The 27,541-nt window shown below is 45.2% G+C and overlaps 1 protein-coding gene across 1 annotated transcript in view; it reads right to left on the reverse strand.

The window, feature by feature from the left end:
* Positions 1-4,162: 4,162 nt before the first annotated feature.
* Positions 4,163-27,541, reverse strand: part of CDC23 (cell division cycle 23) — a 57,051-nt gene continuing 33,672 nt past the window's right edge. Inside the window, exons 3-16 of the mRNA XM_085618379.1 lie at positions 27,119-27,256; positions 25,402-25,444; positions 24,741-24,846; positions 24,349-24,481; positions 23,828-24,005; positions 23,650-23,747; positions 22,711-22,792; positions 22,402-22,555; positions 21,364-21,483; positions 21,068-21,143; positions 17,084-17,145; positions 16,909-16,987; positions 16,612-16,731; positions 4,163-5,075 (exon numbers count right to left, since the gene is read on the reverse strand). Coding sequence (XP_085474505.1) covers positions 4,899-5,075; positions 16,612-16,731; positions 16,909-16,987; positions 17,084-17,145; positions 21,068-21,143; positions 21,364-21,483; positions 22,402-22,555; positions 22,711-22,792; positions 23,650-23,747; positions 23,828-24,005; positions 24,349-24,481; positions 24,741-24,846; positions 25,402-25,444; positions 27,119-27,256 — 1,566 coding nt within the window. The 3' untranslated portion in view covers positions 4,163-4,898. The remainder of the gene's footprint in view (positions 5,076-16,611; positions 16,732-16,908; positions 16,988-17,083; positions 17,146-21,067; positions 21,144-21,363; positions 21,484-22,401; positions 22,556-22,710; positions 22,793-23,649; positions 23,748-23,827; positions 24,006-24,348; positions 24,482-24,740; positions 24,847-25,401; positions 25,445-27,118; positions 27,257-27,541) is intronic.

Below are 27,541 nucleotides of genomic sequence, written 5' to 3' on the forward strand. Positions count from 1 at the left end.
CTTGGGTAATAGGGATACGTACACTAGTGAATCTACTAGAAGTCGTAATTCTTTTTTTTCCTACAAGTATATTAACATAAGGATCCACGCAATCCACTGGATCACCTGTTCTAACTTGCTGGTCACTGACAACCAACACCATGTCTCATTTTGGACATATCTTCAGCCTCACTGTCACTAGTGTCTTAAACATATCCAACATTAACGTTGTCTTTCTTCTGACCTTGGCAGACGTTCGCAAAATGACGCACTTTACCACAAGAGCTACATACGATATTCTTTGCAGGACGTGGTCTGCCATTTTTGCTTGAGTAGTGTTACCGCATCTTAAACAAATATCAGTACGTTTGAAAACACCCTTTTGAAAGATGTCTTTCCTTAAAGTTACTGAGACGTACAGGTGTCACAACCTCCACTGCTTTGTTTTCTAACTCTTTTATGGACTGTTGTGCTGTTTCAATACTTTTGGCAATCCCAATTGATTCGTCCAAAGAAGGATTCCCCAAAGATAATAGTTTTCGGCGAATGGTTCTGTCAGTTCAGGGATTGATAAATTGATCTCTCACCAGTTGTTCACTAAGATTTTCAAACTTTCAGTCCGCCTTTAACTTTCTCAAAGCACTTACGTCGTGTCAACATCCTCTTCAATTTTTTGTACAGGTTTGAAAAATATGTGACACAAAACAACTAGACTAGGCTGAACATCATACCTACTAGCAAGTTTCTTGATATTCATCCAAGTCTTCTCCCTCACCACCTACTGGGTCTGGAAGGTGTTTAAGTGTTGCTCTACCTTCAAACCCCAAGTGCAACAAAAGCAACTTTTCCCTCTCAGGCCTAAATCTATGAGCACCTATCGCCCCAAGATATGTTTCAAATGAGTCAAGCCATTGACGGCAAGAAATTGGTGGTTAACCAGGTGAATCTAAAATGGGTGGTGGCGGATTCACAGCCTGCAGTCTCTGTAAATTTTAACTGAATAATAGTGAACAGAATACCGTTTAAAAAAAAAATATAGAAAAATGTACAATTCCTCACAAACAGGAAAAAAAAAAAAAATATATATATATAGTCTTTAAAAGGTGTGCGCGTTACAGCGCTGTCAGATGTAACCGAAACAGTCTTAAATGTAATATGGCGTCAACTGCCCAGGGAGAGACAGTATAACACAAAGAAGGGTCAAGTTACAGCTCAAAATCTTACTGTAAATGTTGACAAGAAGACTTAAATGTCACCTGTTATACCTTCTTGTGGCACCTCGAAAATATGTTGCTTCACAAACATCTAGTTGTTCGAGAAAATGTAGATCCATATGCTGGCATGTATGCTATATTCGCGATAAAACAGAAACAGCACAACTGCCTGTACATCGTTGTTTCCTGCTGATAACGCGTATTCCACAGTACGTTCTCTAGATAAGAGGAAGGAAGTAATGTTGGTGGCTCATCCTCACGCTGATGCTTGAACGCTGCTTCCGTCAGTTGCAAGGCGCCAACGCCTCCTCTTCCATTCCTTCACGATCGGATGAAGAAGATGAACACTGTCATTCAAATCTGCGAAAATAAGTAGTTCGTAGCAATGTGTACTTTCATCGCTGACAATCGTAAATAGGACATTCAGCTCTCACTGACATAAGGAGTTTCAGCTGTTGCACCGTTAAAGTTGAGAAACAAACGTTGTTGTTCTTTTTTTTCCTTCCACACGTAGATTCGGTGTAGGTTCAAGATTGTCGCCACAATCGTATGTAGAGACGACAGGACTCCGGGTGAAGAGTTAATGAAGTAGTTTATTTCATGTAGCATAGAGCTGATCCCACAGACGGGCAAATAGTGCGGTGTCGAACAACTCCACAGATCCCCAACAGTCAAACCAAACTATGTTCTCTCCATGCGTGTCACAGCGCGAGACGAGGCATCAGTGCGAGCCATGACATCACAGTGTCTCCACGCGCCAACAACAGCATGGACAAGATACTACAAGTAAGTTTGGTGATGTCGCCATGCTTGCCACGTCAGCCACTACTGACTAATTTATATGCAAGTTTAGAAACGAAGATCAGCGTAGGAGATATTAAAATGGCTTGACTACACAGAACATTGTGGCTTTGGGTATTCACTATACTTGCATGGCCCTATACAATATCAATCAATGAGTGATCTTGTAGACCGCAGCTCGTCACCGCGGGGGGAAGGTTGGGGGAGGGGGGGGGGGGGGTCTCCTAGCACTGGGTGGTTGTGCGAGCCTAAGTCGGAGAGGTGGTGGTCGAAAAGCCAGGTCTTGAGCAGTTTCCTGAAGTCCTTCAGAGATGGGGAGGTGCACAGATGGAGGGGTAAGGTCATTCCAGGACTTTGCGGCGAGATAGGACGAGCAACCTCCGCAGCAGAAGAAGGGGATGTAGGCCAAGGCGAGGATCAGCACTTTCTGGACAGGCAGTTGTTGATGTGGAAGGCTTTGTAGGCATGTGTGAGGAGTTTGAAGCGGCATCTCTTCTGGACTGGGAGCCAGAGGAGGGCCAAGAGGTGTGGGGTGATGTTGGCTCTTTTGGAAAGGTCGAGTCGTCGTCTTGCCGCCAAGGTCTGGATGGTTTGGAGTTGATTTAGGAACTGCTTGGTGGTTCCGGCATAGAGTGCATTGCCGTAGTTGATTCGGCTGGAGATGAGGGCTTGGGCGACTATCTTCCTGGTTGAGATGGGGATCCATCGGAAGATCTTGCAGAGGGTGTGGAAGCAGACAAAAGTTGCTTATGGCTATGGGATGTCAATGCAACTGGTGAAATTTCCCAAAGCGACCAACATTTCCTACAGTTCTGCAGGTTCCAATTTTGGCAATCAGGAATTAACAAGTGGCAATTTATATTTACCTATGTGTTCATATGAATGTAACATGTGAAATGTTTTGTGAATACTAGCCTCTACAGCTGGTCGGTCTGACAATTTTTCCATTTTTCATATAGTTTTCACTGTACGTTTCCATTTTTTGAAGAGTTTGGGTGACTTCTGATCCCAAGTGAAACTCCCAAAGCAGACCTATAACAATTCCAGTTTCTCAGAGGCAAACCCTAATGAAGGGAATTGGAAGACAGTTGCATTCACCAAGGACATACAGTCAAGTCGGCAGGGAGATCCACCATCTTGTATATCCCTAATGGATACCTTACACGCAACTTGATTTATAGTGAAGCACAAGTGCCTCATAGGAGGATGGGCAGAAGATCCATGCAAAATGGGACAGAGTAAAATATTAAAGCGGAGACCCAGTGGACGGTCTCCCCTATGGGGATATAGGGAAACAAGTCGGTACTTCTGGTTTTTATTCCATGGCCTGCCAGTTACGTTCTATAGTCCCAGTTTTGGGATTCTAGCTACCCTCACTCAGTTTAGCAAACACTCTGAATACACCTCTTTTCAACAACGCTATGATTTGCTAAAGATAACTGCTAAAAGTATTAACACCTAAATCAGGTTCGTACCTTGCTAAGTCTAGTGAATGGAAAAACGCAGGTCAGAAGAAAACCAAGAATCGCACAGCTATGTCAAACTATGCAAAAGACTGCAGTTTCAGATCAGAATACTCCAGAGTTACTCTTGGTCCGGAGAAGCTGTCCCAGCATGAGCATTTACTTTCTGGACACATCTGAAAATTGGAGGACTTGGAAGCAAAATGTGAATTTTGAATTAAAAGTATATGAAGCGCAACATAACCTTAACTACAATAGTGTGGTAATTTATTTCACACTGTAGTATGCAATTAGAATAAGTATAGTTTTGTGTAAGTACTTTAATTGCTGTTGTGAGTGTCCACTGGTTCTCTCTTCTATGCAGCTATACAAAAGAATATACACCAGATGAGATTCCGCCCAGAGTATGCTCCATTTTCACTTTTTTGATCTAAGCACAAAAGGTAAGAATGCAGCACAAAGAGTAAGAATGTAGAGGGTGAGAAAGACCATCTAAACTCCACAGAACCTACAGTGTAAACACACAAAATTGCTTATTTCTTTAAGTGTGAGAGAGGGCACCGAGTGGGAAGTTTTTTTCCAGAACCATGGATCTGCAGGCCCAAGACAGAACCAACTTTTAGAACCTGCCCCAAAACAAAGATGGCTGCTGTAACTACAATGCACATTAATGGTTATCGCCTATGAGAGACAAGACAAACCAAAGACCAAGAAACGAGATTTAATAAGCTCTCTGTTGTGGGAAAACAATGTACATCCACCAGTCCAATCCAAGGCTAGGAACTTCTCAGATGCATTTTCAAGCCAAAATGCGTATTACTTGCTTCGTCACAAGGTTCAGTCAGACATGCCTTTATTTTCTATATAAAAATGGTGTGACTGTCTTTTAGTCAAAATAACCATTTCATAAGGAGCTTTGTAGGTAATCCTTGTGCCCCCTATAGCCAAGCAGGGTTTCCTTTCCTCTCATTGTGGTTGTGCAGGTGTCCACACCAGGCCAATTTCCAAGTACAGGATCTCACGCCTGCATATGTGCAAATCATCCTTACAAGATACCACAGAGTTTGCTTTGTTCACAGCAATTGCATTTCCGTTCAACCTGCGCAGAAATCTCCTCTTTACTTTTTGTTTTGAACTGCACAGGTGGGATCTCAGGTAAGGTTACATATCCAAATAAGTCATAATAAAAAAAGCTCCAGTGCCCAAAAGGGGTGAGTACCACCATCACATGGACGAAAAACGTTCACAAAACTTCAGTGTGCTGTCCTGTCTGAACAAAGGGAGTATACCCAGTGAAAGCATTCCACAATGTTCTGCATTGCTGAGTGTGCTGCACAGCACCTGTTCAGAAACTGAAGTGAGCAGGACCAGCCTGACCCAAGGACAGCACTAGCACCCCTCTATCCAACTCTGTATTGGAAGGTGTCCATGTACGGTGGTGTTAGGGTGTAACAGAAGACAAGTTGAGTGGAGACACCCGGCGTGTGGGGGTGTTGCTCGCAGACAGGGGCTGCGGCAGGAAGAAGGGTGCTGCGCTGGATGACTCTGTGGAACCACCGTCTCCCTGGTTCCGCAGTTGAAGGATCTGTCGAAGAAGTGCTTTGCCCTCCTCTCGTGTCTGGGAGAAAAACCAGAAGGAAGTTACTTGCAATGCGAGTATTCTAGCATATGTATTTCTTTTAATATTTATAAACAGTAGAATATTCTTGTTCATGTGCAGAATCCCAGAACAAATTTTACATTTGTAACCTTTTTGCAAACCTATCTGCAAAAAAACGCCTGTCTATAATTCTTAACATGTTCTTTTTCGTTCAATTTTAATTTGTAAAACAGTGCTACAACTTACTTTTGGCTCTGAACCTATACCACAAAGAAATGGTGCTATAGACATTGTTTTAGATGAAGGAAATTGTGCTGTGCTCTTTTAAGGATTCTATATGCTGCTTTGCATAAACAGTTAACCACTTTATTTTTACAGGCCAGAGTGGTCAAGGCCCTCTTCTATAATGCTACAGCAAAGAGAAAGAGGTGTTTGAATTCAAAGAACAGGTCTAAAATGGAGAATGATGCTTTTACAAGTAAGCATCTTTTCCTTCTCCATCATCAGCTTTTCTTGTATGTTCATAAACCGTGGAATATAGTAGCAAGCCCATTTCGACCACCGGCGGGAATTCAGTTAAATAGAGGACTTTCAGGACTTTCACAAGAGTGTTTTAACCAGAAGGTTTTTTTTTTAATGTGTTATATGTTTAACAGCACAGATAGAAACCACGCCATGGATAGCCTGTCAACAGCACTACAGATAAAAGCAAGTTGCCAGCTTTATAAAAATAAAAAAAAATAAAAAAATAAAACAGCAAACCTGCAATGACAGACTTGCACAAATCCCGCACAGTAGAGCAACCCAAGTGGGGTATTTAAGCTTAAATATCATGACTGTTGGTATATTTCGTTTTTATGCAAGTCGAGTGTTACACATAATGCAGAGTCTGAATCAATGCAATTTCTTTTTACATCTACTGATATGGCTGAAAACGGTTTCATAGTCCAGTTCTAGATATTCCTAAACTAAGGGTTGGGACACGTTTCCCTTAAGAAGTAATAAAGCCAACGGGCAAGGTACTAAATAAGAAAGACGCTCCATCCCCCAAAATCTTGCATGAATCTACAATGCTAAGTGTGGTTTGTAGTGTATGCTTGTTGCCTTGATTATGATAGACGAGGCGCAAGGTACATATCTTGAGTGCGAGATGTGTGAAAACGCTGTGTTTTGAGCAGGGCTAGCCATGTCGTGTCTTCCTAATTTGTTGTGATCAGCAGGAGGATCACTGCAATGTGAAGCTTAACCCATTTCGCGATGCTAAAATGTAGGCACATGGCCTATGATGTTTGCATTTAAGGATTGCAGTATTTCATCCCACTGACTCATAATAGTCTTTAAATAAGTCTCTGGGTTCTCCTCTTTGTAACTGTTTCTGCTCACTTTGAAACTCATCTTTTTTGTAATGGTATTGTGGGGGCAAATGTTGATTTCCAGTTCATGACCATTGCTCTTTAACCATTTATATAACTTGGTCTATAAATCTGCTACATGCCTTATGGGTTGTGGGGCGGGCAAATTGCTATAGCAGGCAGCCCTCTGCTGTGCACAAGCCAACTCCCTGCAAGGTCAGTTTGAGAAGTGAGGCAATTCCTGCCCAATTAGGTGTTAAAATTGGACAATCCCAGGGCATATGAGAAAACCCTGCTGCATCTTGTGTATGCCTAGGGCATGACGAGGGGATCCTGCCTAAAATCTGACTACATTTTTTGGGGGTTTAGAGAATATCTATGCGAATCATTATCTTTGCATGTGCATTTCAAAATTCAAGCCCAATCTCCATCTACTAGGACACGGTTAAGGTCTGTTTCCCAGTTGTTGCATGAAAACCTAAGATTCATTTTGGTCATATTAACAGAGGCTTGATAGAACCAGATGACCACTCACCGGTCGAGTCCCAAGGTGTACATTAACAGGACGACGTCATGTTGCGGCTCTATATTTGGGGTTTTCAAACTGTTTTAATGCATTTTGCAGCATAGTGTATTGTAAGAATTTCCCACCTGGCAGTCCTTCAGTTTCAAGCAATGCCCTCCTATCGGAATCAAAGTAATCCACAACTGTGTCCAACCTTAGTCTCGTCTGGGGATGGAGCTGGACTGCTCTGAAATAACCTCTAGCAGTTGGGAATCCAACTAGGGGGCCTTCTGGTGCCTACCTTGGGCTCGCCTTTGTTTTTTTGTTAGCACATATTTCCAGTTGTACATTGCAGCTGCAAACAGCCCCAACTTATACGTGGAGGGAGTGCTTGCAATCAGTAGTTCAAAGTTTAGTTGTCCTTGATATGCAATGAACTATGTCAGACCCATTTCTGCCAGTTTTCTCTTTGCCCATCTGGAAATCCACTGCACCTGTGCCTTCCAGGTATTACAATCAAATATCTGGCAGAACCAGTCCGACTTTGTCTTTGTGCAATTTCAGCTTAGCCAGAGCCACCGCTAAGGCGGAGGAGTGTTGCCCCACTGCTTTCAGAGCAGGAGAACGGAAAAATAAAATGATAGCCTCGTTATTATAATTTTATTTTTCACTATGGGGCTGGGTTAGGGCAGGGCGGGGGTGGTGGCACAGGGTGGCTTGCACCAATCCCACAAAGAAATGGTGCTCCAAGTGGGCATGACTGCTTGGCCGGCTGTCTTGCATTACACAGCCTGGTGAGGAACATGCAAAGGCTCCCTGTCCCGGTCTGAGCGCCAAACTAGGTCGCTCAGACAAATCACAACGCTGCATTGCATGTCCTACATTATCTCCCTTCTGTCAATACCCTTGGAGCAGGTACAATGACGGGAAATGTACAAGTCTTAGTTCAGTTGACAAGTTGGTAAGAGTGTTCACCAACTGTTGACAACAGACCAGTGGCTGTGGGTATTTACAGTGTTTCAATCTCTTAGAAACAATATTATGTCATCCGCATATAGTGAAACTGTGCGAGTCCCATCCTAAAGTCCAATACCCTCAGTGCATCACACCTGTCTGGCCGCCAATGCCAGGGGTTACACCGCCAATGCAAACAGAATCAGCGATAGCGAGCATCCTGATGGGACCCTCGGCTTACCACAAATGACTGAGATCAGTCTCCCAGGTTTGATTCAGGCTATGGAATTCGAATAGAAGAGTTTAATCCAGTTAATGATTTAATGGGCTAATCTCAAGCGTCGCAACACTTGAATCAAGAACCGTTACTCAAACATATAGAAAGATTTTTTGATATCTAGTGATCTAATGAGGACCAAGTAAGGGGAGGCAGGGTCTCATTCATTCCCCATACCAGTCCCCTTATATATAATGGTGTATTTCTCCTGGCTATAAATCCATTTTGATCCGGGTGTATCAGTTGGTTGTATTCTACTGGCCAGTACTTTACTAATAATTTTTGTAATCAGTATTTAACTGAGAGAGGTCTCTAGGAGGCTGTCAGTGGGGTTACCTATGGGTTTTTTGATAGTGAGACTACTAGGGCTTCATTCGTTGATGTGGGAAGGGAACCATATTCTAGTGAGGAGGTGAACCTGTGGCGTGGCGCTAAGATGTCTGTATATGCCTGACAGAATTCGATGGGCAACCCATCTGAGCCTGGTACTTTGCCAGCACACGTACGCCATCTTTGATTTTACTTTCAGTTATGGGGAAGTCTAGTGCTTCCATCTGCTGATGGGACAGCCGAGTCATTTGTAATGTAGGTAATCAATTATAGATACAGAGTTGTTGCTTGCAGTATTGTTATATAGCGCTCAGTCATATGGTACAAACTCCCTGTTGATACCTTCAGTTGTTTAAATTCTGTCTCCTGTGGTGCTCTGTTCTCGGTGGGTCATGGAGCTCTGGTATTGTTAACCAGGCGAGTAACCTGCCTGTGCGATCACATTCTGTGAACACCCACCCGAGGTATTCTTTGCAGTAAGGCAGAGAAGTTTCGATACACTTTTACTTGGGCTCCAGCAACTGCTTCTGTCCATCAGGGATTGTGTCTACGCTAACCTTCTTTAAGCGTAATGTTAAATTCTGTAATTTCAGTCACTAGGTCCTTCCTAACCCCTACTGTCGTCTTGATGCAGTGGCCTCTGATGACCATTTTAAATGCCTCCCATTGTATTAGTCTGTTAGAGGCGGTGCCATAATTTTTATTGAAGTAATTGTTTCTAGCGACGGAGTGATTCGCAATAAATTTGATCTCAATATTTTACCCTGCAGTCTCCATGACAAGAGTTGTGTGCCGCCCTTTGGGGGATGCTTAGCATTCACAGTTTATGGATGAACAAAGTTCTGCCTATGTATTCGTTGTTGTTGTAGTTACTTTATTCGATATATTAAAAACATATCATAAAAGTTTGGTACAATAAATATAAAAACAGTTTTAAAAACCCACTACAACTATATGCTTTGAACCTTATACAATTAAAAGCAATAAAAGATAGCAATAAATATGCATGTAGAGTGTAAACAAAGACCCCCATTTGTCAGTACCTTTGGCAATGATATTCTTTATGGGCAACAGGGATAAGTTTATATCTTAAATTTATTGCACCTTAAGGAGCTTGCGTCTGATCCTCCAGGCCCAGCCCAGGTATTTAGCAGTCCCACAGATGACACTAGGGACTGATGTGTCATAGATCAAGATACGCAATGCCACCCTGGCAGACCTGGTCCCCATATTTTTACAAACCGGTGTCAACCATCTCGCTCTTGGTTGCCGGTATGCTTTGCATGCAAACAGAAAATGACCAATAGACTCCAAGGGCGAGGCACAACCGGGACAGCCTTTCGAACTTACGGGTGCCGTGCTCCATCTAGATTGAACCTCGAAGAGTGGGAGTGTACCATATCTCATCTTGAGATAAAGGGACCTATCTTCAGGAGATTCAATAATGTCCAGAAAGGGTTCCATGCTAGGTGCAGGTTTCACATCCAGGAAATTTAAAGTTAGCTCCCAGTAAGCCTTCTTTATCACAGGTTTGGGTGGGGGGAGCTGGGTTACCCAGGCCTCTTCCAGACCTATCTTCTGGAGCTCCTTTTTCAAATTTGATACCCAGGGGATCTTACGCTCAGCTCCGAGTTTTATTAGCTCGTCGAGGGCAGATGCATAGTGGAGGAGTTCAGGGGTTCTCCGGAGCCTTGCCCAGTATAGTAATGGGCGCAGCCTGGCTACATTGCTAAAGTTTTGTCTGCCAAGATCATAACGGAGAGGAACTAGTGGGGTAGACAGAGGGAGCGACAATAAGTCTCTGAAGAACTTATTCTCAGATCTAAGCAGCTCTGTTAGGTTTTCGAACCCCCACAGTTCTGCCCCGTATAGGGCCGCTGGCATTGCCTTCCCCTCATAGACCTTAACTGCCGCGGCAATGGGCCTGGTGTAGGAGAGTCTCTGGTGTTTCGCTATTGCCCCTGAGGCTCTCTTATGGGCAAGAAGCATTTTCGATAGATGGGGAGCCCATTTTAGCTTATTGTTTACCCTGACTCCAAGGTAATCAAAAGCCTCAACTAGCTCAAGAGTAGTGTCGTTAAGCTTAATGTTATTCCTAAAATTTCTAGAGGGTGATAGTGCCATTAGCTTGGTTTTAGAAGTGTTTATTTTCAAGCCCCTGGTGTCACAAAAATGGGAGAAGCGGGAGAGCAATCTTTGTAGGCCCATAGGGCTTTTAGATATCAACAGAGTGTCGTCAGCAAAGAGCAGGGTGGGTGTTTTTTCCCCGCACAGGGTTGGTGCATCGACCGTGTCCTCTCTCAAGTGGTCTGCCACCCCATTTATAAAGAGAGAGAACAGGGTCGGGGCTAAAACACAGCCCTGGCGTACTCCTTTCTCGACGGTGATCCTCTCTGTGAGCTGTCCCTGATGCCCCCAACGGACTTTAGCAAAATTCCCTTCGTGAAGGCGTTTGAGGAGGTCCAAGATTAGGGGGGGGGATGCCCAAGTCATACAAGACCTGCCACAGCTGTAATCGTGGGACCAGGTCAAAGGCCGTTTTTAAATCAATAAAAGCCAAATACAGGCTGCCTTTTTCGATAATTACAGATTTCCAATGTATGGTACAGAATCTGAAGACCTGGTCAATGGTGCCAACCCCTTCCCTAAAACCGGCTTGAAAATGGCTCAGGATACCCTCCTCATCTATCCAGGTCTTGATTCTAGTGAGGACTCTGCCAACCACTTTTTGTAGGACATCGATTAAACTAATCGGTCTGTAGTTGGCAGGGTCCCCCCTGTCCCCTTTCTTATAAATGGCCACCACCTCCGCCCCCTTCCAAGAATCCGGAACCGGGCATCCCAAAGCTAAGTTATTTAAAATGCGTAGAATAAATTCTGCCCATAGGTCTTTGTCGTGTAGCAAGAGGTCGCCAGGGAGGCCATCAGGTCCTGCTGCTTTTCCTGGGGCAATCATATTAATTGCAGAGAGGACCTCTGATAGGCCAAACGCGGCCTCTATCTCCAGGGGTACCAAGTTCTCAATTACCGGGGTCAGATTCTCTGGAGCCATTTTTTCCCCAAAAGAGTAAAGATCAGAGAAGTGCTGGTGCCATTGACTCCCCGTTATATGATTGGGGATTGGGTCAGCTCTTCCCTTGGACCGGACATTAATGAGACTCCAGAAGGGAGTTGTCTTTTTGTAAAGCTGCGGCCTTTAAATCCTGCCAATGGCTTTCCTCCCACAGTCTCTTTGCCTTCCTGATAGTTTCGTAATAAATTTTTCGGGCTTTAACAATGGCCGGTTGAACCTTATGTTTAATGGCTTCAGATAGAATCTGTCTTTTTTCCCTGCACGCCTTTGAGAACCAAAGGTTTTCTGATTTGGGGGGAGGGCACTTATGGTCCCCCTTTTCCTGTAACACAAAAAAGTTCCCCACCCTTGTCACTGTTTGATGATATACCTCTAAGAAGTGTTGGGGAGAAGGGGCCTGTGAAAGACAGCCCCTGGGCATATCCAGGGCTATAGAACCTTCTTCCACTATCCTTTTTATTTTTCCCAGGTCCAATTCGCGTTTTACCACCCTTGGCCACTTAAGACGCCTATTACAATTGGTCGGGACAACCTCTCTTGCCCCAGGCCTCTGTTTGTTGGAATACTCGATGGAAGTAGTAACAGACTCACGCTTGAGCTTCATGAACAGGGGGCTGTGATCGCTCTCACACCTGTTGATTACTTCCATGTCAATAAGATCTGGCCAAAGCTCGATGCCCAACAGAATGTAATCAATGCGCGAGGGAGCTCTAGTCCTTGTGAAAGTAGGGGCTCCCTGGCCATCTGAGCAAGTTCGTCCATTTGTGGCCCTCAGATTGAACTCCAATGTTAGCGCATTAAGTTGCAGAGCCCTCTTAGACCATTTCTTTATTGGCGGAAGAGTAAGTTGGGGTATGCCCTGCTTAGAGTCGGCATCTCCAATGCCCAGGATGTCGTCGCTGCTCAGGGGCTCAAAAGTGCAATTAAAGTCCCCGGCAACGACGACATCCACCTTGAAAGCGAATGCTGTTAATTCGGCCTCAAGAGCCGATACAGCAGGGCTTTCCCGTGCTCCAGGGGTCCCCCTAGCATAGATATTGAATATTTCAAGCGGGGGTTGGTCGTCGACCCCGTTGATTGATAAATGGAGGAGGTCGTGAGATATAATTACGTGCCTCTTGATTGCCCAGTTCAAGTTGATGTTAATCCAAATTAGGAGACCCCCCGATGGACGTCCTCTTATGGATCTGATTGCGGGGACAAAATGAGTGATGAACCCTGATCTATGCAGGGGTACCAAACTCCAGGTTTCCTGGAAGAGGATGACATCAAACTTGTCGATGAAATCGCTCCAAACAGGATCTGCGAGATTCTTCCCGAGCCCCGCAATGTTCCATGATAAAAAATTGATAACGCTCGTGGGAGCAGGAGTTAGGGGGGTCCTCAAGTCCACCACCTGACTATCTTGGCATCCCTCATTGATTACCAGAGTATCAATTGTTTCACCCAAATCGTTTGAGGACTGGTTGGAAATGGGGATAGTGTTCGAATCCAGCCCCCCAATGGAATGAGATGTGGAAATATGTGCAGGGGGAGTCATGTGGAGATTGGTTAGTCAATCCACCTGTCCTAAGCCGGAGTCCTGTCCCCCCCTCTGTTCAGACCATGCGGGGAACCTACGAACCTGGATTGAAGAAAGAGCGGGAGGAGATGACCTAAACTCCAGGAGTAATAAATTTTCTGCTAAGACAGGGTCCCCAAACACGATCTCGATACAATCTGAAGAAGCATCCGCCCGTGATAGCCTTTTTGCCCTTATGATGTCCTCTCTAATGATTGATCTACACCCTCGAACATGTCTCAACCAGTGTATGGCTTTGTTATGAAGAGATACACTGTTTTCAAAGGTGGACCTTGGTGACAATTTTGGAACATGGGTCATAAAGACAGAGGAGTTGGCATGCACAGGTTGGAAATTTGCCGAATTGGCTGGGGAGTGGAGTGATTGGTTGTTATTGCCCTGTCTATGAGATGGAAAAAAACGAGGGGGGCGTCTGTTAAAGGTCTTAACATTCGGTGTGCTTGCTGGGTCAGGGCATCTTGTCATGTCCGCATATGAGTTAATCCGGCCGTTTATTCTAGATGTAATATCCGCATTATGAGCCCCCTCCTGTACATGACCGGCATTAGTTTTGGCAGGAATTGGCTTTGGGGGAACAGGCTTCATCCTGCAGGGAACTGCCCCGGAAGATGGTAGAGGTAGAGGAGAAATCGTGGGGGGTGCTTGACCTAAACTAAGACTCTCGACCCTCTTGGTAAGGGCCCCCACTAACTCCTCTAATTTCTTGATTCTCTCCAAAAGAGTCGCTAAGGAGTAAGCATCAGGTGTAACTGGGGCCTCGGAATCGTCAGCAAGTATTGTGACAGAGCTAGTTACTTGGAATAAATCAGGATCAAGGGGGGCAAACCTGTTAGAGCATAAGATGGATTGGGGGGCACAATGAGGAGTGTCTAAATCTCCTTCTGTACCATTCATAGTGCCCACGGTCTGTTTAGATGATATTTGAGGGTCAGAGGTGATTGTATCGGGGGGTGAGATAATACTTTGCTGTTTAATCGAGCACTGAGTATGGAACATAGATGGGATCGTGCGAGTTGAGTTAGAAGGTGTTTTAGTTAACTGATCCTCCACCTGCCCATCAACTAGCGAATCCTCACAATCATTAACTATCCCCTCAATTCTTGTCAGGACGCAATTCATGGCAGAGTGAATACTTTTCTTCGGTTTTTTACCCTTTTTACTACTGGCCATGGATCCTCCTTCTACAGCTTTCCTTTTACCCATGGTACACGATCCACGGCCGGAGGAGTTACCACAAACACAGAGGAAACACACACTAGTTTATGGAAGTCTTAATAGTAATGGAGCGTAAATGTCACAAGCCCCCACCAAAACTGTGAAAAAGCCTTTTAACGTAGCACAGTACCTCAGGTCTCAGTCAATACGATGTCATCAGTGCACTCGGATTTGGGGGGGTGGCCCAACCCGACCTCCAACGTCCTCGGACGGCCACAGACGGCCCGCCCTCTGCCCGAGCTCAGCCCGGCGCCGCCCGCGCGCGTCCCGGGGTTAGCCTTGCGGTATTTCTGCGCCTCCGGGCGCGATGTCGGGCGGAAATGCCCGCTCGGGATTCTGGGTAGTGTAGTTCTGGGCTCCAACGACCTCCAGGAGCCTCGCAGCGTCCGAGCCCCGCCACGAAGCCCAGCAGCCTCTCTCCGGGTCAAGGTAGGATTTTTAATCGGCCCCCGCTCCACAAGGGAGCCTTGCGGTATTTCTGCGCCTCCGGGCGCGATGTCGGGCGGAAATGCCCGCTCGGGATTCTGGGTAGTGTAGTTCTGGGCTCCAACGACCTCCAGGAGCCTCGCAGCGTCCGAGCCCCGCCACGAAGCCCAGCAGCCTCTCTCCGGGTCAAGGTAGGATTTTTAATCGGCCCCCGCTCCACAAGGGAGCCTTGCGGTATTTCTGCGCCTCCGGGCGCGATGTCGGGCGGAAATGCCCGCTCGGGATTCTGGGTAGTGTAGTTCTGGGCTCCAACGACCTCCAGGAGCCTCGCAGCGTCCGAGCCCCGCCACGAAGCCCAGCAGCCTCTCTCCGGGTCAAGGTAGGATTTTTAATCGGCCTGTATTCAGCTTGGGTGGCTGATCATAGTATGCGCTTTAAGCACAGTATACTGTATAACCTAATGTGAAGCTTATGCACTGGAGAATAAAAAAGGTACTCTCTCAATGATGGGTGTAGGTGTTTCCATGCATCTGTTAGATCCTATTGTTGTTTCCAGATGTTGCACACTGTAGATACTCTAACCACATTTCAGCGCCTGATAGTGGGTGGGACCTGCCAAGTTTGCTGCAAAGTTGATTGCAGCCATATTGCAATCTTGGATGGTGGTTCTTCAAACAATTTGAGTTGATCTACATTACGTGTGTAAATTTCTTGGCCATCAAGCCTCCCAGGAGCCAGAACATATCTGCCATTGGTATCAATGTATGTGTTGAGTGCATTAAGCAGGGTGCCAGTCAGATCCATATTACTGCCCTTCTAGCATATGAAAAATACGCCATTATCTGTCCCCCTCCATGTACACTGTAGTTTAAGCACTTCTTCGCTTGTAAGAGGAGTTTCCTGCAGTACTACAATGTTACCACCTCTGTGCCTTGGGTAGGACTGTATTTAACATTGCTTCAAGTCCAAAACATAAATGTGCCAGGTAAGTACTTTATAGGTTGCTCTTGGAGGCATCTTACGGTGTTTTGAGAAATCATTCAGGTAACAGGGGAAACACTGGTCCGTTCATTGCCATACTTCATCCGGGTTCATGAAGCACATTGACTTATAGCCCATTGTGATTTTTAACTTCACTGGGAACAGCTCTATGACTTCCTTTGGCTGGTAAGAAGGACCCCTCAAAATAATGTGCTGCGACAATGTAGTCAGGGAAAAATAGTACTTTGTTGTTTTCTAGTTTAAAAGGGCCTGCTACAGGATGGTATATCTGCTCCTGCCATGCAATAGACCAGCAATACCTGGCCTGGGCAGAGAACCACATATACAACCTGCAAAGTTTTTGGGGGGTGGGGGGATTTTGTCTATCCATTTTCACATGCAGGCGCCACTGTTAAAACAGTACAACTGGTACTCACAGCCCCAAGATTCCTCAGCAAACATTCATGCATAGAAAAATAAAAAACTTGTACATCAGTAATTGAAGGTGACGAAGGTGCCCTCAGTCACCAATTAAGATGCTTGTGTGTCAATCCAGTACAATCCCCTGGATTGACCCTACCAAACTTCGCTGCCCAAACACTTCTTTATTCAGCCTGTGCACTGCACTCATGCAAGAACACATTAACCTGTATTCAGCTCGCACTGCACATCAATGTGAAAACTATCAGCAATCATTAAAGAGTGCACACTGCTTTGAGGTCTTCTTACACCAACTCAGCAAACCAGCTACAAGACTCTGGCAAATGTCAACCCATTGTTTGTGAGACATACTCCTACCGTAACTGACAACATTGTGGTTGGCCATTAACAGCTCATTAATAAAAGTCCATGAACTCACATCATTGAAATTGAAGCATTTCTGAGCACAGGCAGATGCCTCATCCCACAGCTTGCACTTGAAGTAATACTGAGCGAGGTATCGGAAGGCTGTGCTGACCTCCTGGTGCTCTACAATCTCCTGAGGAGGAAGAGAAGACACACAATGTGTTCATTATGCCACAATCCAAACACACAGACCACCTCTTCCCGCCAAGCAAAACCTATTTAAATAAAAACAAAGCACCGCACAGAGTTAGTACAATCACAATACAATTAGGTAGAGCAATGCACCCCAAGAACCTTGCAACTTCCTTACCCCACATGAGTAGATATCCTGGACATACTTGATGTAGCACTGAGCCGCCTGCTCGGACTCGTTCAGTTGCTCGTGGAGCCTAGGAAGGCAGTAAACAGGCTGGCTCAATGAGAAAGAAAGCACTACAGAAAGCACCAGGCAGGCGAGTATTAACAGAGTAAAAACAAACTCTTACTTTGCTAGTTTGACCAGAGCCATCTTCTCCACATCTCCCACAGCATATGCTCTCCAGTAACACTACAAAAGAAGAAATGCAGTATCAGAAACATGGACTAGTCATCAACTAACCTATTTATAACAGTTTTCAGCAGCAGAGCCGCCTCTGATGACAAACACCAAGGGGTAAACGAGGGAAGGGAAAATCAGAAAGTCAAGGGATTAAAAGCTGTTACTGGTCAGGATAAAAAGCAAGTATCCTGTGAATTAGAAAAGAAATGAACTAAACCATAAAACTTGCAGTATGAATAAATAGAAAAATATAGTGCCCTAACAGGTTACCAAAACTGAAATACATACATACCTGTAGATCAACCTGACAATGTTGCAAGAGTCCAACCTACGCCCGCAATGTGTCCCAGGAATTTACTCTGAAAGACAATCTACCACCTGACCACACACTTACTGTAAGCACAGCTTTGTCCGTCTCTAGAATTACTTTCAACTGACGAGCCTTTGAGACAGGCTCGCTTGCTTTGGCCCCAAAGGAGAAGTGGCAGCTAAGAGTGCTTTGCAGTTACTACGGAATTTCAGAAAACCCAAGTCACTGATGAGAATAGTAGAAGTGGGTTTGGGCTCTAGTTTTAACCTGCTGAATCCCTGTGGGTCTCAGACTGTCACTGTGAGGCATAATACATTAAAGAAATGTGCGGCTGGCAATCCTACCTTTCAAGATTCCGTATTTATATACTTCACAAAAATCAGTCCTGGGTTTTGGTCAGTAATATATACAGCATTTTTAATAATGCTAGGTGTAGGAAGCTGGCTTTTAATGTACTGTACCAAAATGAGGTGCACTACGTAAAAAGTCCAGATGACCCCTATTGGCTTACAGGGCTTAAATTAATAATCCCAAATGCGCTCGTGCGGTAGAATGGGCGAGCAGTTTAGGCTCATCAAAGGGCAGTGTTAGGCATTTGTTGAGCACACATAGTCAGTAAATGAGACACATGCGAGAAGAAACCCGGGACCAATTTAGAAAAATAAAATTAACTAATTCTAGGCACTAAAACTTTTTTATCGGATAATTACTTTAGACGCTATCAAATCCCACAGTAGAAAACTACAGCTGTCAGATTTGAGGCATGAGTCTCGAATGCGGTAATGGTATCTTATGGGAGAAACATTCACTGCATAGGGTAACTTGCTAACGACTTATAGGACGTTTCTTCTGGATTTAAGGCGAGTAGGGGCCAAGGTAAAAAAAAAACACCAGCAGTTCAATCCGGTCTGCCCAGGTGTATCCGGACGCAGAGGTGCTGGTTACGATGGTAGCCTCAAACGCCATCCGTTAAAGTCAATGGGAAACGTTATCTGTAAAAAGACTGCAAGCGGGGACTGGGGGACCAGCCAAGCACAACCCAGCTCAGTTCTTGAGGGTCTCTAGGGCACAGGGACATCATTGATTTCCGTGGGTTTGGGTGCATAGGAGTTTTGTCCGGCAGGGTCGCGCTTTCAAAGGCTCACATCCTGAATCGGAGACCTGGTGAAGGGGGGGCAAACAGGGCAGCAGGGCCACAATCTGTGCTGGCCTCATGGAGCCTGATGCCCCTCCACTGTAGGTCGGTGGTGTCTGGACTGGACATGCAACAAGCCTTCCTTGCAGCAACTGCTATGGTACCAAGGGTATTGGTGCAGGGCGGCTCCTGGGGGTCTTAGCACCTCCAAACTTGGAGAGATGGATTGACCTCCTGGAACACAAAGCTGGGGTGCTGCTCCCTTGGTGGGCCCAGGGGGGTCGACAGAACGATGGACCGGGTAGCTGCATTCGGTGCCTGCTAGTGCAGGGAAGTGTTGAGGTGCTGGACGGTCCTCAAAGGGTTTGGGGAGGGTGTCCAGCTCTTTGTGGAGTTGGCGCGAATCTTTAGTGCAGGTACTCAGTTCTCACTGTCGGTCCTTCTTCATCCTCCACGGTTTCCAGTAGAAGTCTTGACTTGCTTTCCTGATGTAAGGGGGCCCCCTAAATACTCAATTTAGGAGTGTGGAGGGGAAGTGTACTAGCCAATGGGCTACTTACCCTTTGGGTCACTACACACTTATATGAACACTTCCTGTGCAGAGCGGGCATAACCCTGTCCCAGAGTTCCTAGTTCCAGCAAAATCAAAATGGTGGAACCCTTCTTTTGTGGAAAACAACAGACAGTCCACTCTGAGGGTGTGACTAGCCTGAGGGTGTGACTAGCCTGGGGGTGTGACTAGCCTGGGGGTGTGACTAGCCTGGGGGTGTGACTAGCCTGGGGGTGTGACTAGCCTGGGGGTGTGACTAGCCTGGGGGTGTGACTAGCCTGGGGGTGTGACTAGCCTGGGGGTGCAACACACCATCCTGCATAGCTAATTTCCCATCTGTCCTGGTGCCAAATGGGCCTCAGAGCAGGGGGTGGCACCTCCCAGATCTGGGGGGGGAAGCCAGGGGCACAGATCAAAGGCAGCAGAGGCTTTGAAGCCTCTGGCCTTGGTATGCAGAGTTACTAGCAATCCTACTGGAGGTGGTGTGAACACTTTCCCCAGACATTGTTTCTGACCTCAGAAAGCACAGGCTCTCATCTCCAGGGGGTCAGAAAGTCATCTGTGATGGGAGGCTGAACGATACCAGTCAGCCAGCACACTAGAGGACTAGTAGGTTTTCAGAGGGCACCTTAGAGGTGCCCTCTTAGACGCATGTCTGGACAAATCCGATACCGGCATCAGTATGGATTTGTCCAGATGCGGTGTTTGATACCAAACACCATTATTTTAAGTGAAGCCATTATGTTGCTTGGTAACTCGTAATGACCAGTGCCCAGTACATACATTTAAGATGGGTTCCTTGTTCACTTGCAATAACTAATAGACATCACGGGATTTATCTGCTCATGCAGATACGTCCTCACATGTAATAGAATGCATCCTGCTTTAGGGCTCTTAAGGCCTGCTGTAGGGGTGACTTACATATAGTACATGCAGTGTATGGGAATTGCACACAGGGAGTGTGCAATGTTGTGCTTTCAGAAGGGGCTTGCGCCATTTCATGCAGCCTGCAGTGACAATCTTCATGCAATGTTTGCATTGGTCCCTTAGGGTGGCATAAGACATGCTGCAGCACTTAGGGACCCTCTTTAGTACCCATGTCCTAGGTATTAGGGGTACTATTTACTATGGACTTACAAGGGTGCTAAAGGCCTTTCCAATTGGGTTACAATTGAATATGTTAGTTTTAGGGAAAAGAACACTTGCGCTGGAGCCTGGCTAGCAAGATTCAGTGCACTGTCAGTGTAAACAAAACTAGCATCTAGTAGTTCAATGAGGGCAATAAGTGGGGGGGGGGGGGGGGGGGGGAACATCTGCAAAGTAGTCCAGCTTCCAACACTGCGTCTACTGTCTCAATCATTTGTACATCTGACCTATGAAGGCATTGAGCTTGCTGTGGAATGATCCAGAGTCACCTTAAAAGCCTTTATCAATAAGGCTATACACAGAACTAAAGGCTGCAAAATGGAACTTAGGCTCGCACTTGACTTGAAGGGATGTAACCCTTCCTTTTGGATGTTCTCTCTAAATTGGGAATAGCTCCATTCGCTATATCAGACCATGCCCCAGAGCCCTCTCCTTGTGCCTCAGCCAAAGCCTAGAGACCGTTCACTGTGCCCAAAGCCCTGCACCAAAGCACTTACCCTATACCAGAGCTATGCCCCAGGACCCTTTCACAGAGCAATGCCCCAAAGGCACTCCCTACAGACATGTGGCAGTCCCATACAAGAGGCTCAAATAAGTCCTAGATGCTTGATGCACCCCTGTGCCAATACCTTAGGACCATGTGCTCTTGGCTTTCAAAGCCATGCGCCAAATTCCTTTTCCGTGCTCCCCAATCATGCTGCCGATTCACTTTAGAGTTACCGTAATGCTAGAGACCCATTTCCGAGATACTATTGCCCTCATTGCCTTTCAATGCCCAAGCATTAGTTACCTTTTTTGCTTCCACTAGCTGGTTGAGTTTCTCATAGCATTCTCCTAGAGCAACCAGCATTCGAGAGTCATTGGGCCTGTTAGAAAAGAAGATGCATTAATAGTTGAAGTCTACTGCATGAACCAAAGAGAAAGAGTGGCAGAAAATAGCCAATCATGGCCTATAGCAAACGTGCTCCTTTCCATCGCTCAGCAATCCCAAACACAGTACATGCAACTCAGGCAAGCCTTTCCCCTTTGTCATACAAGCATACATATGTCATGCAAATTTGCACTCTGCTGCAAATTGGTGGTTACCTGAGCTGATGAGCGCGTCTGTAGTAATATAGGCAGTAAAAAGGCATTTTGAGGATCTCATAGGTTTGCCCCAACCCATACCAAGCTCTGTAATCTCTCTTGTTCACCTCAATCGCGTGTCTGTAAAAAGTATGAACATATAAGCTCGAAAGCTAAAACTGAAGGATTAGGACAACTAAACATCATTTGCTGGATGGTATTAAGGCAATACTCCCGAGTGGTCTTACTACATGCTCTGTTGCGTTCAGAACTAGGCAACCACTGTGTCCCAAGACACTTCAGAAATGTAACATTTTATACTTTACGCATATCCCTAAAAATGGAACAATGAAGGCATGCAGAAATAGAATAGACAAAAATTACAATAACAAAAATAAAATCACATACAGCGCTAGTCAGATATTTGTAAACTTCAAATGAATATTTATTTGAAACCTGTTGGGTGACCGTTTTTATCACAGGCAGTTATCACTCTGGGCTAATTACAGTGGAAGTCCATAACAGAGTGAATAGTCAGGCATGGTTCTGTCATTTTGTTCTTGGAAACAAAAGTGGGCAGCAATTACAGCATCTTAATTTTAATTGATTAGCTACTGCAATGGTATACTGGTGAGACTTTACAATCGTATTTGGCAACCAAGCGTGCCTGAGCCTACTATGGAATTACAATAATTTTAGGCACCACAGAAAAGTGATTAGTGCTGTGCAAATATCAGTGAGAGACAATTTGGCTATGATGAAGAAGGTGTAGCCACAAATATGTTTTTGGGGAATATCAAGAGTAGTCCCTTCACTGCGGCCTAGTTACTTCTACATTACTACTTAAAACACCCCACCTCCTCATACCCATCATCTACGCATCAGATACTTGTTTTATGAACAATAGTATGCACAGAAGACTTCCCTCATAATGCTTATGCTCAGACACCCTGCTTTCTACCCAACTGTATGAAAAAGCCCCGCCAAAAGTCCAATAATGGTATGTACATACCTCGCCATCCATTACCATTGTGTAGAAGGCTCATTTTCCCTCATTACCTGTATGCTTGGATTGCTGCCGACGTGTTCTTCATTTCCATGTACTCATGGCCCATAAGGGTCCAAGCTCCAAGGTAGCGTGGATTTAGCTTCAAAGCTCGCTGGAAGTACAGGGCTGCCTTCTCGTGTTGAGAACGCAAACTGTAGTAATTACCTACAAAATGAGGAAGGGTTAGGACAGGCCAAGGGAGATTACCAGAGCGTCACCACTAAAAGATGCTTGGGGGTGTACGTGAGAGAGAGAGAGGGACATTAAGAGGAATCACAGGAGGCTACCCTTTTGGAACATAAGACGACAACTGCTCTCACCAATAACACAGCATGTCTCCACACGATACTTGTCGATCTCGCACAAATCGTGAGCCAGATAACTGAGCTCTGGCTTCATACTCTAGGGGGAAAAAAACAAGACAAGACCATCAATAGATAAAACCTGGAAAGAAAATGCACTAAATAAGACTTCTGGTTTTTGCAAATACTACAGTGCCAGGATAACTAGTATTAATATATGCCTTCTAGGAAGTCCTCTCGCTCTGGTCCTGTGTCAAACATTATTTTTCATTCTAAAAGGAGCTCCCTATTATCTCTGTTCCTGCATCTCTGTCGGGGGTTCCTCCTCGCATCTTTCATCTGAATGTGCTTGGGGCAGGGTGTGAGGGGGGCAGAGAGGAAACGGGGGAAGGAGGAGCAGCATCAATTCGCCACTTGCTTATATGCTTTATGATACTATTTCCTCTTAAGGGAACTTTGTTTACCACTCTCAGCCCCTTTGCCTGACGAATGTGGCTCTCTTGCCAGTTCTGCAAGGAGATCCCCTATTAACCTTGGAGTTTGTAGGACTGCAGAGTTGCAGGAAGCTCCCTTTAACCCTTCAGCCAGTAGATCTGGTGCATTGCACTCAGCGGGGAGCTCCTCTGGTCACCTATGCCAGCACAACTGGAGAATCATCAGTTAAGTTGGGGAGAGGAGTTGGCCTAACGGTTAAGGCGCTCGACCTCGGACCTGGGGAACTGGGTTCGAGTCTCGGTAACGACGCTAAACCTCCTGTGATTCTGGGCAAATCACTTCATCTCCCCATGCCCAACAAAAAAAAAAATGAATGTGTCTCCTCATGTAACGTAACTGGTGCTATGTAAAGCGCTCTGATACCTGATTGGATTCGGGTCAAGTTCACACTACATAAAACTCTGCTTAAGTGAAAGAAAATGTATCACCCACAAGGGGTGGACGATGGACATACCCACTCACCCGAACATACAGCAGGTTTGAGAAAGTGTCCATGTTCTCAATTCTATAGGGATCTTGCTTCCGTAACTTATTGAAAATTGAGAGCGCTTTGTCGATATCTGCAGAGAGGAGCTGCAGTTAGTGAAAGCCAGGAGGAGTAGGACTGTAATGACCGGTAAATGATGCAGTGCATTCTTACCTCGAATGTTATGGTATGCCACTGCAATCTGGGAGATGATGTAACTGCTCTGGGAGAAGCCTACATCAATGAGGCTCTGGTACTTCTGCAACGCCTCCTCGATCAGCTGCAGCTCAGTGTAAATGTGAGCCAGGAAGAACTCCTTCACCCAGGACTCTGGCAAAGAAAGCTGCTTGAGCTGAGACAAAAGCACAAGTGAGGAAGGGACATGCCCCCGCTCTGTGTATAAACACACAAACACACATCGCTTCCCTACCTGCTGAAAGAATGTCCCATATCCGCGGGAACAAATTGTCACCTAAAAGATGCACTCCTCACTCTCACACACATACAATGTCCACACTGAGATGGGCAAGTTACTATCAATGTCAAAGGTTGGTGTACAGCTTTGGTGACGTCCCCACTCAGCTCACTCTTATTGTTCTTCTGTCATGCAATCACACTACAAGCACATGCACACCAGTGAAAAGTGCCAGTGATCTATCACACATATGCGCCCACACACACACACACACACTTACCATCTCTTTGTCAGTGATGAGGTTGCATAGCTCTAACCATGCCCCCCAGTGTAAGGGCAGTGCATGTGTAGCTTCCACAAAAACTTCAATGGCCTCCTTCACCAAGTCCAACTTGCGCAACACCACCCCGTACCTGCAGTGAGAGAAGTGAATATGTCAGTGTGCTGCCTCTGGCAGAGGTCCTGCTTATGCTATGGAAGTACCCTGGAGCTGCAGTGACTCATTAACCTTCCATTAGACACACAGCAGAGTACATTCAGGGCTCTGGTGCTGCAGGTACTCACTAATAGTTACATATACAGACAGAGCCTGTTGCCATGGTACACTAAGGTGAAAAGCTACATAAGATTCAATTGCTACATTGTTTCCACCAAGGACTCCACAAACCGTACAGATAAAGTCCGAATCCATCAAGCTCCAGTTCCTTGTGCTTCTTGCTCAGCTCCACGCGCAGCTCTCGCAGGGCCTCGTTTTTCACCTGTCCTTTCTCCAGAGGACCTGAAATACACGTAAACATGAAAGATGTCCATAGCATCAGACCAGTATATGCTGCCTGCATGGGTTTAGTCCAAGCATTAGATCAATCCCTACTCTCTGTTGCTCTGCCAACAACAAACCAAACACAAGTCTCATATATTATCAGGAAAAAACAGCTCTTTTCCACCATTGTGGTAGTGTGACTAAACTTGGTTCTGCCTGTGCACCTCCACAAAAACAAGCAACATCCAATATGCCATATATAAAATTCCACACAGCTCTGCCATGGTAACGCTAATGTTACCTGAAGCAATCTCCACTTTTAACACAGCACAAGGGGCCACACATCGCTCATCTAATGCGCCTTAATCGTGACATACAGCAATCTCTTCAATTCTTTTAGTGTGATTCATGCATCACTGCAAGTGCCCTCATCCTGACTGGGTACCCCCTGCCTACTCCAGCAAAAGGTCCTACACACAGCTATTTATGTACACCCCCATAGGAAAGTGAGAAGTCAGATAAGCATGAATAAAAAGTAAGCAGGTGAAAAGGTGACAAAGAACAAGCACCTACCAAGACTGTCCACTGTTTCATCGTCTTTCTTCTTCTCTCCTGACTGAAGGGAGTACAAGAAACAAACATTACACGTGGTTGTGCAACTTAGTGTCACCCGGATCTGTACAGTATTTGTGATGGAGATGCTTGCTAATTAAGATAAAATCAGAGAAAATCACTTCATTTAAGGTATTCAACCTGCTTCATGAACTTATGTTGGTACAACTGCACAGCACATTTTTTTTAGGTTACCTGCCAGGCTAAAAACTTGGGCAAAGATTCACTAATGCTGCAAACATTATATGTTGCCAATCATTTTCAAAGAGTTATGCCTAGTTTGGACAAAACATTTTACTTGACTAGTTCGAAGTCACAGCTTCCACACACAGCGGTCGTGCACAATGCCCCTTTTCCGGGTCCATGAAGGATAACAATGTTTGTATTCAGAAATCTAGAGCAGAGGTAGTGAAGCAGAGGTAGTGAAGCAAAGGTAGTGAGGCCTCACAAGTGTTCATGCTCCTGTATTTCAGCTTTCTCAAGTTGCTTTGTCTTTATGGATTAAATCTTTTTATTATCAAAATTGGAGCAAGCATTTCAAACAGCAATTTGCTTACAACCTCATCCGGGCCAATTGCGAATTCAGAAGCATAGTAACAAATAGACTTTGGAGTGTTAACTTGGATCCACCCCCACCCTCCTTCCAAGGATGCCCATGTAGAAGTGAGCGGAAGCTAGGGAAACCATAATATTACAGGGAACCACCCCATTGTGACCTGGTTAGACCCTAAACCGATGGCACTAGTTTGAGGATACTTTGTATCATACGTTCAACCACAAGAAAATACAATTTACATAACATATATTCAACATCACAATAAACAGGGGAGAAGTTGTGTGTTTCTTCTTTATTCCTGAAAGGTTGCCGTAAAGAAGAAACGCACAAAACGTATCCCTGTTTATTGTGATGTTCAATATATGTTAATGAAATTGTATTTTCTTGTGGTTGAACGAATAATACAAAGTATACCAGACAACTTAGACGTGTGCACAGGCCTGTAGCAATTCTTAGGACCTTTGGTCTTTAACGTAGGGGGTTCAGGGTTAACCCCCTCCTGTCAGCACCGCCTCACAACAACGAGAACCAAACTCATGTACACTTGTTGCAGGCGCCATTCACTACCACATATTTCCAAATCCCTGTCTCACTGTGTTCTCACTAGTTTGAGGATACGCAAGTATGCCAGGCAGGACAGTTCTCTGAATTCCTTAGACAGGATAGTAATGAAAGGGGTCCATATTTTCACGTAGGTTGAGGGGTCAACGCTGGCCGGCAAAGACAATCATTCCAACAGTGTCCATAAGTGGTGGAGCCATTGCCAGTGGTCTGGGATTTTATTTGATACCTAGTGTACCAGGAGGATCCGGTGGGCAGCGGTAAGGGCCATAGCCATCTGTCCTTTGTCTTTAAAAGGAAAAGAGGACCTTGAGTATAATTAGATGGTTGGTTAGAAGAAAGGCTACAATACCAAACGAACTGGAGTTACTACGCTAACCTCATAGAATGAGACCTCACAGAAGCGCTAGACAAAGGGCTTCCTAAGCATCTATCATACAACATCATCTTTACTAAGCATCTATTATTGCCCAAGAAAGGACACCAACAGGCAACTTTAATAAGAGGAAGTGACCCCACAAAGCATGTATTATTCACTAACAATAACAAGAATAAACTTACCAAGTATCTAGAGTACATATACAGGAAGTATGCTTTCTGGCTGTGGCAGTTGTACAAGAAATATGCAGCCCGGTCATATTCTTTCAGGTCAAAGTAAGACTTTGCTAATGTGTAGGCATCAAGATCAAAAGCGTCGTCCTGGGAGAAAAGAAATGCCATGCATGAGACAACAGTATCAGACACTTTCAGCTTCTGCAAGCTTTCAACAAACAAATTAATGTCATAATTGAATTTTAAAAGATCGGCCTATTAACAAATTATTAACACACAACTGGACATTTGCACTTCCTCCAGTCCCAAGAGAGTATATAAAAATTGTATTCATGCATTTTGCCCACAACCTTTGCCCATTTTATGGATGTTGTAGGGGGGACAAAAGTCAGCCTTCATCAATTCAAATTTAAAATGCAAAATAAACACCTA

The sequence above is a fragment of the Triturus cristatus genome, chromosome 7 (assembly GCF_964204655.1).
Source record: "Triturus cristatus chromosome 7, aTriCri1.1, whole genome shotgun sequence".
In the NCBI taxonomy this organism is placed as follows: domain Eukaryota; kingdom Metazoa; phylum Chordata; class Amphibia; order Caudata; family Salamandridae; genus Triturus; species Triturus cristatus.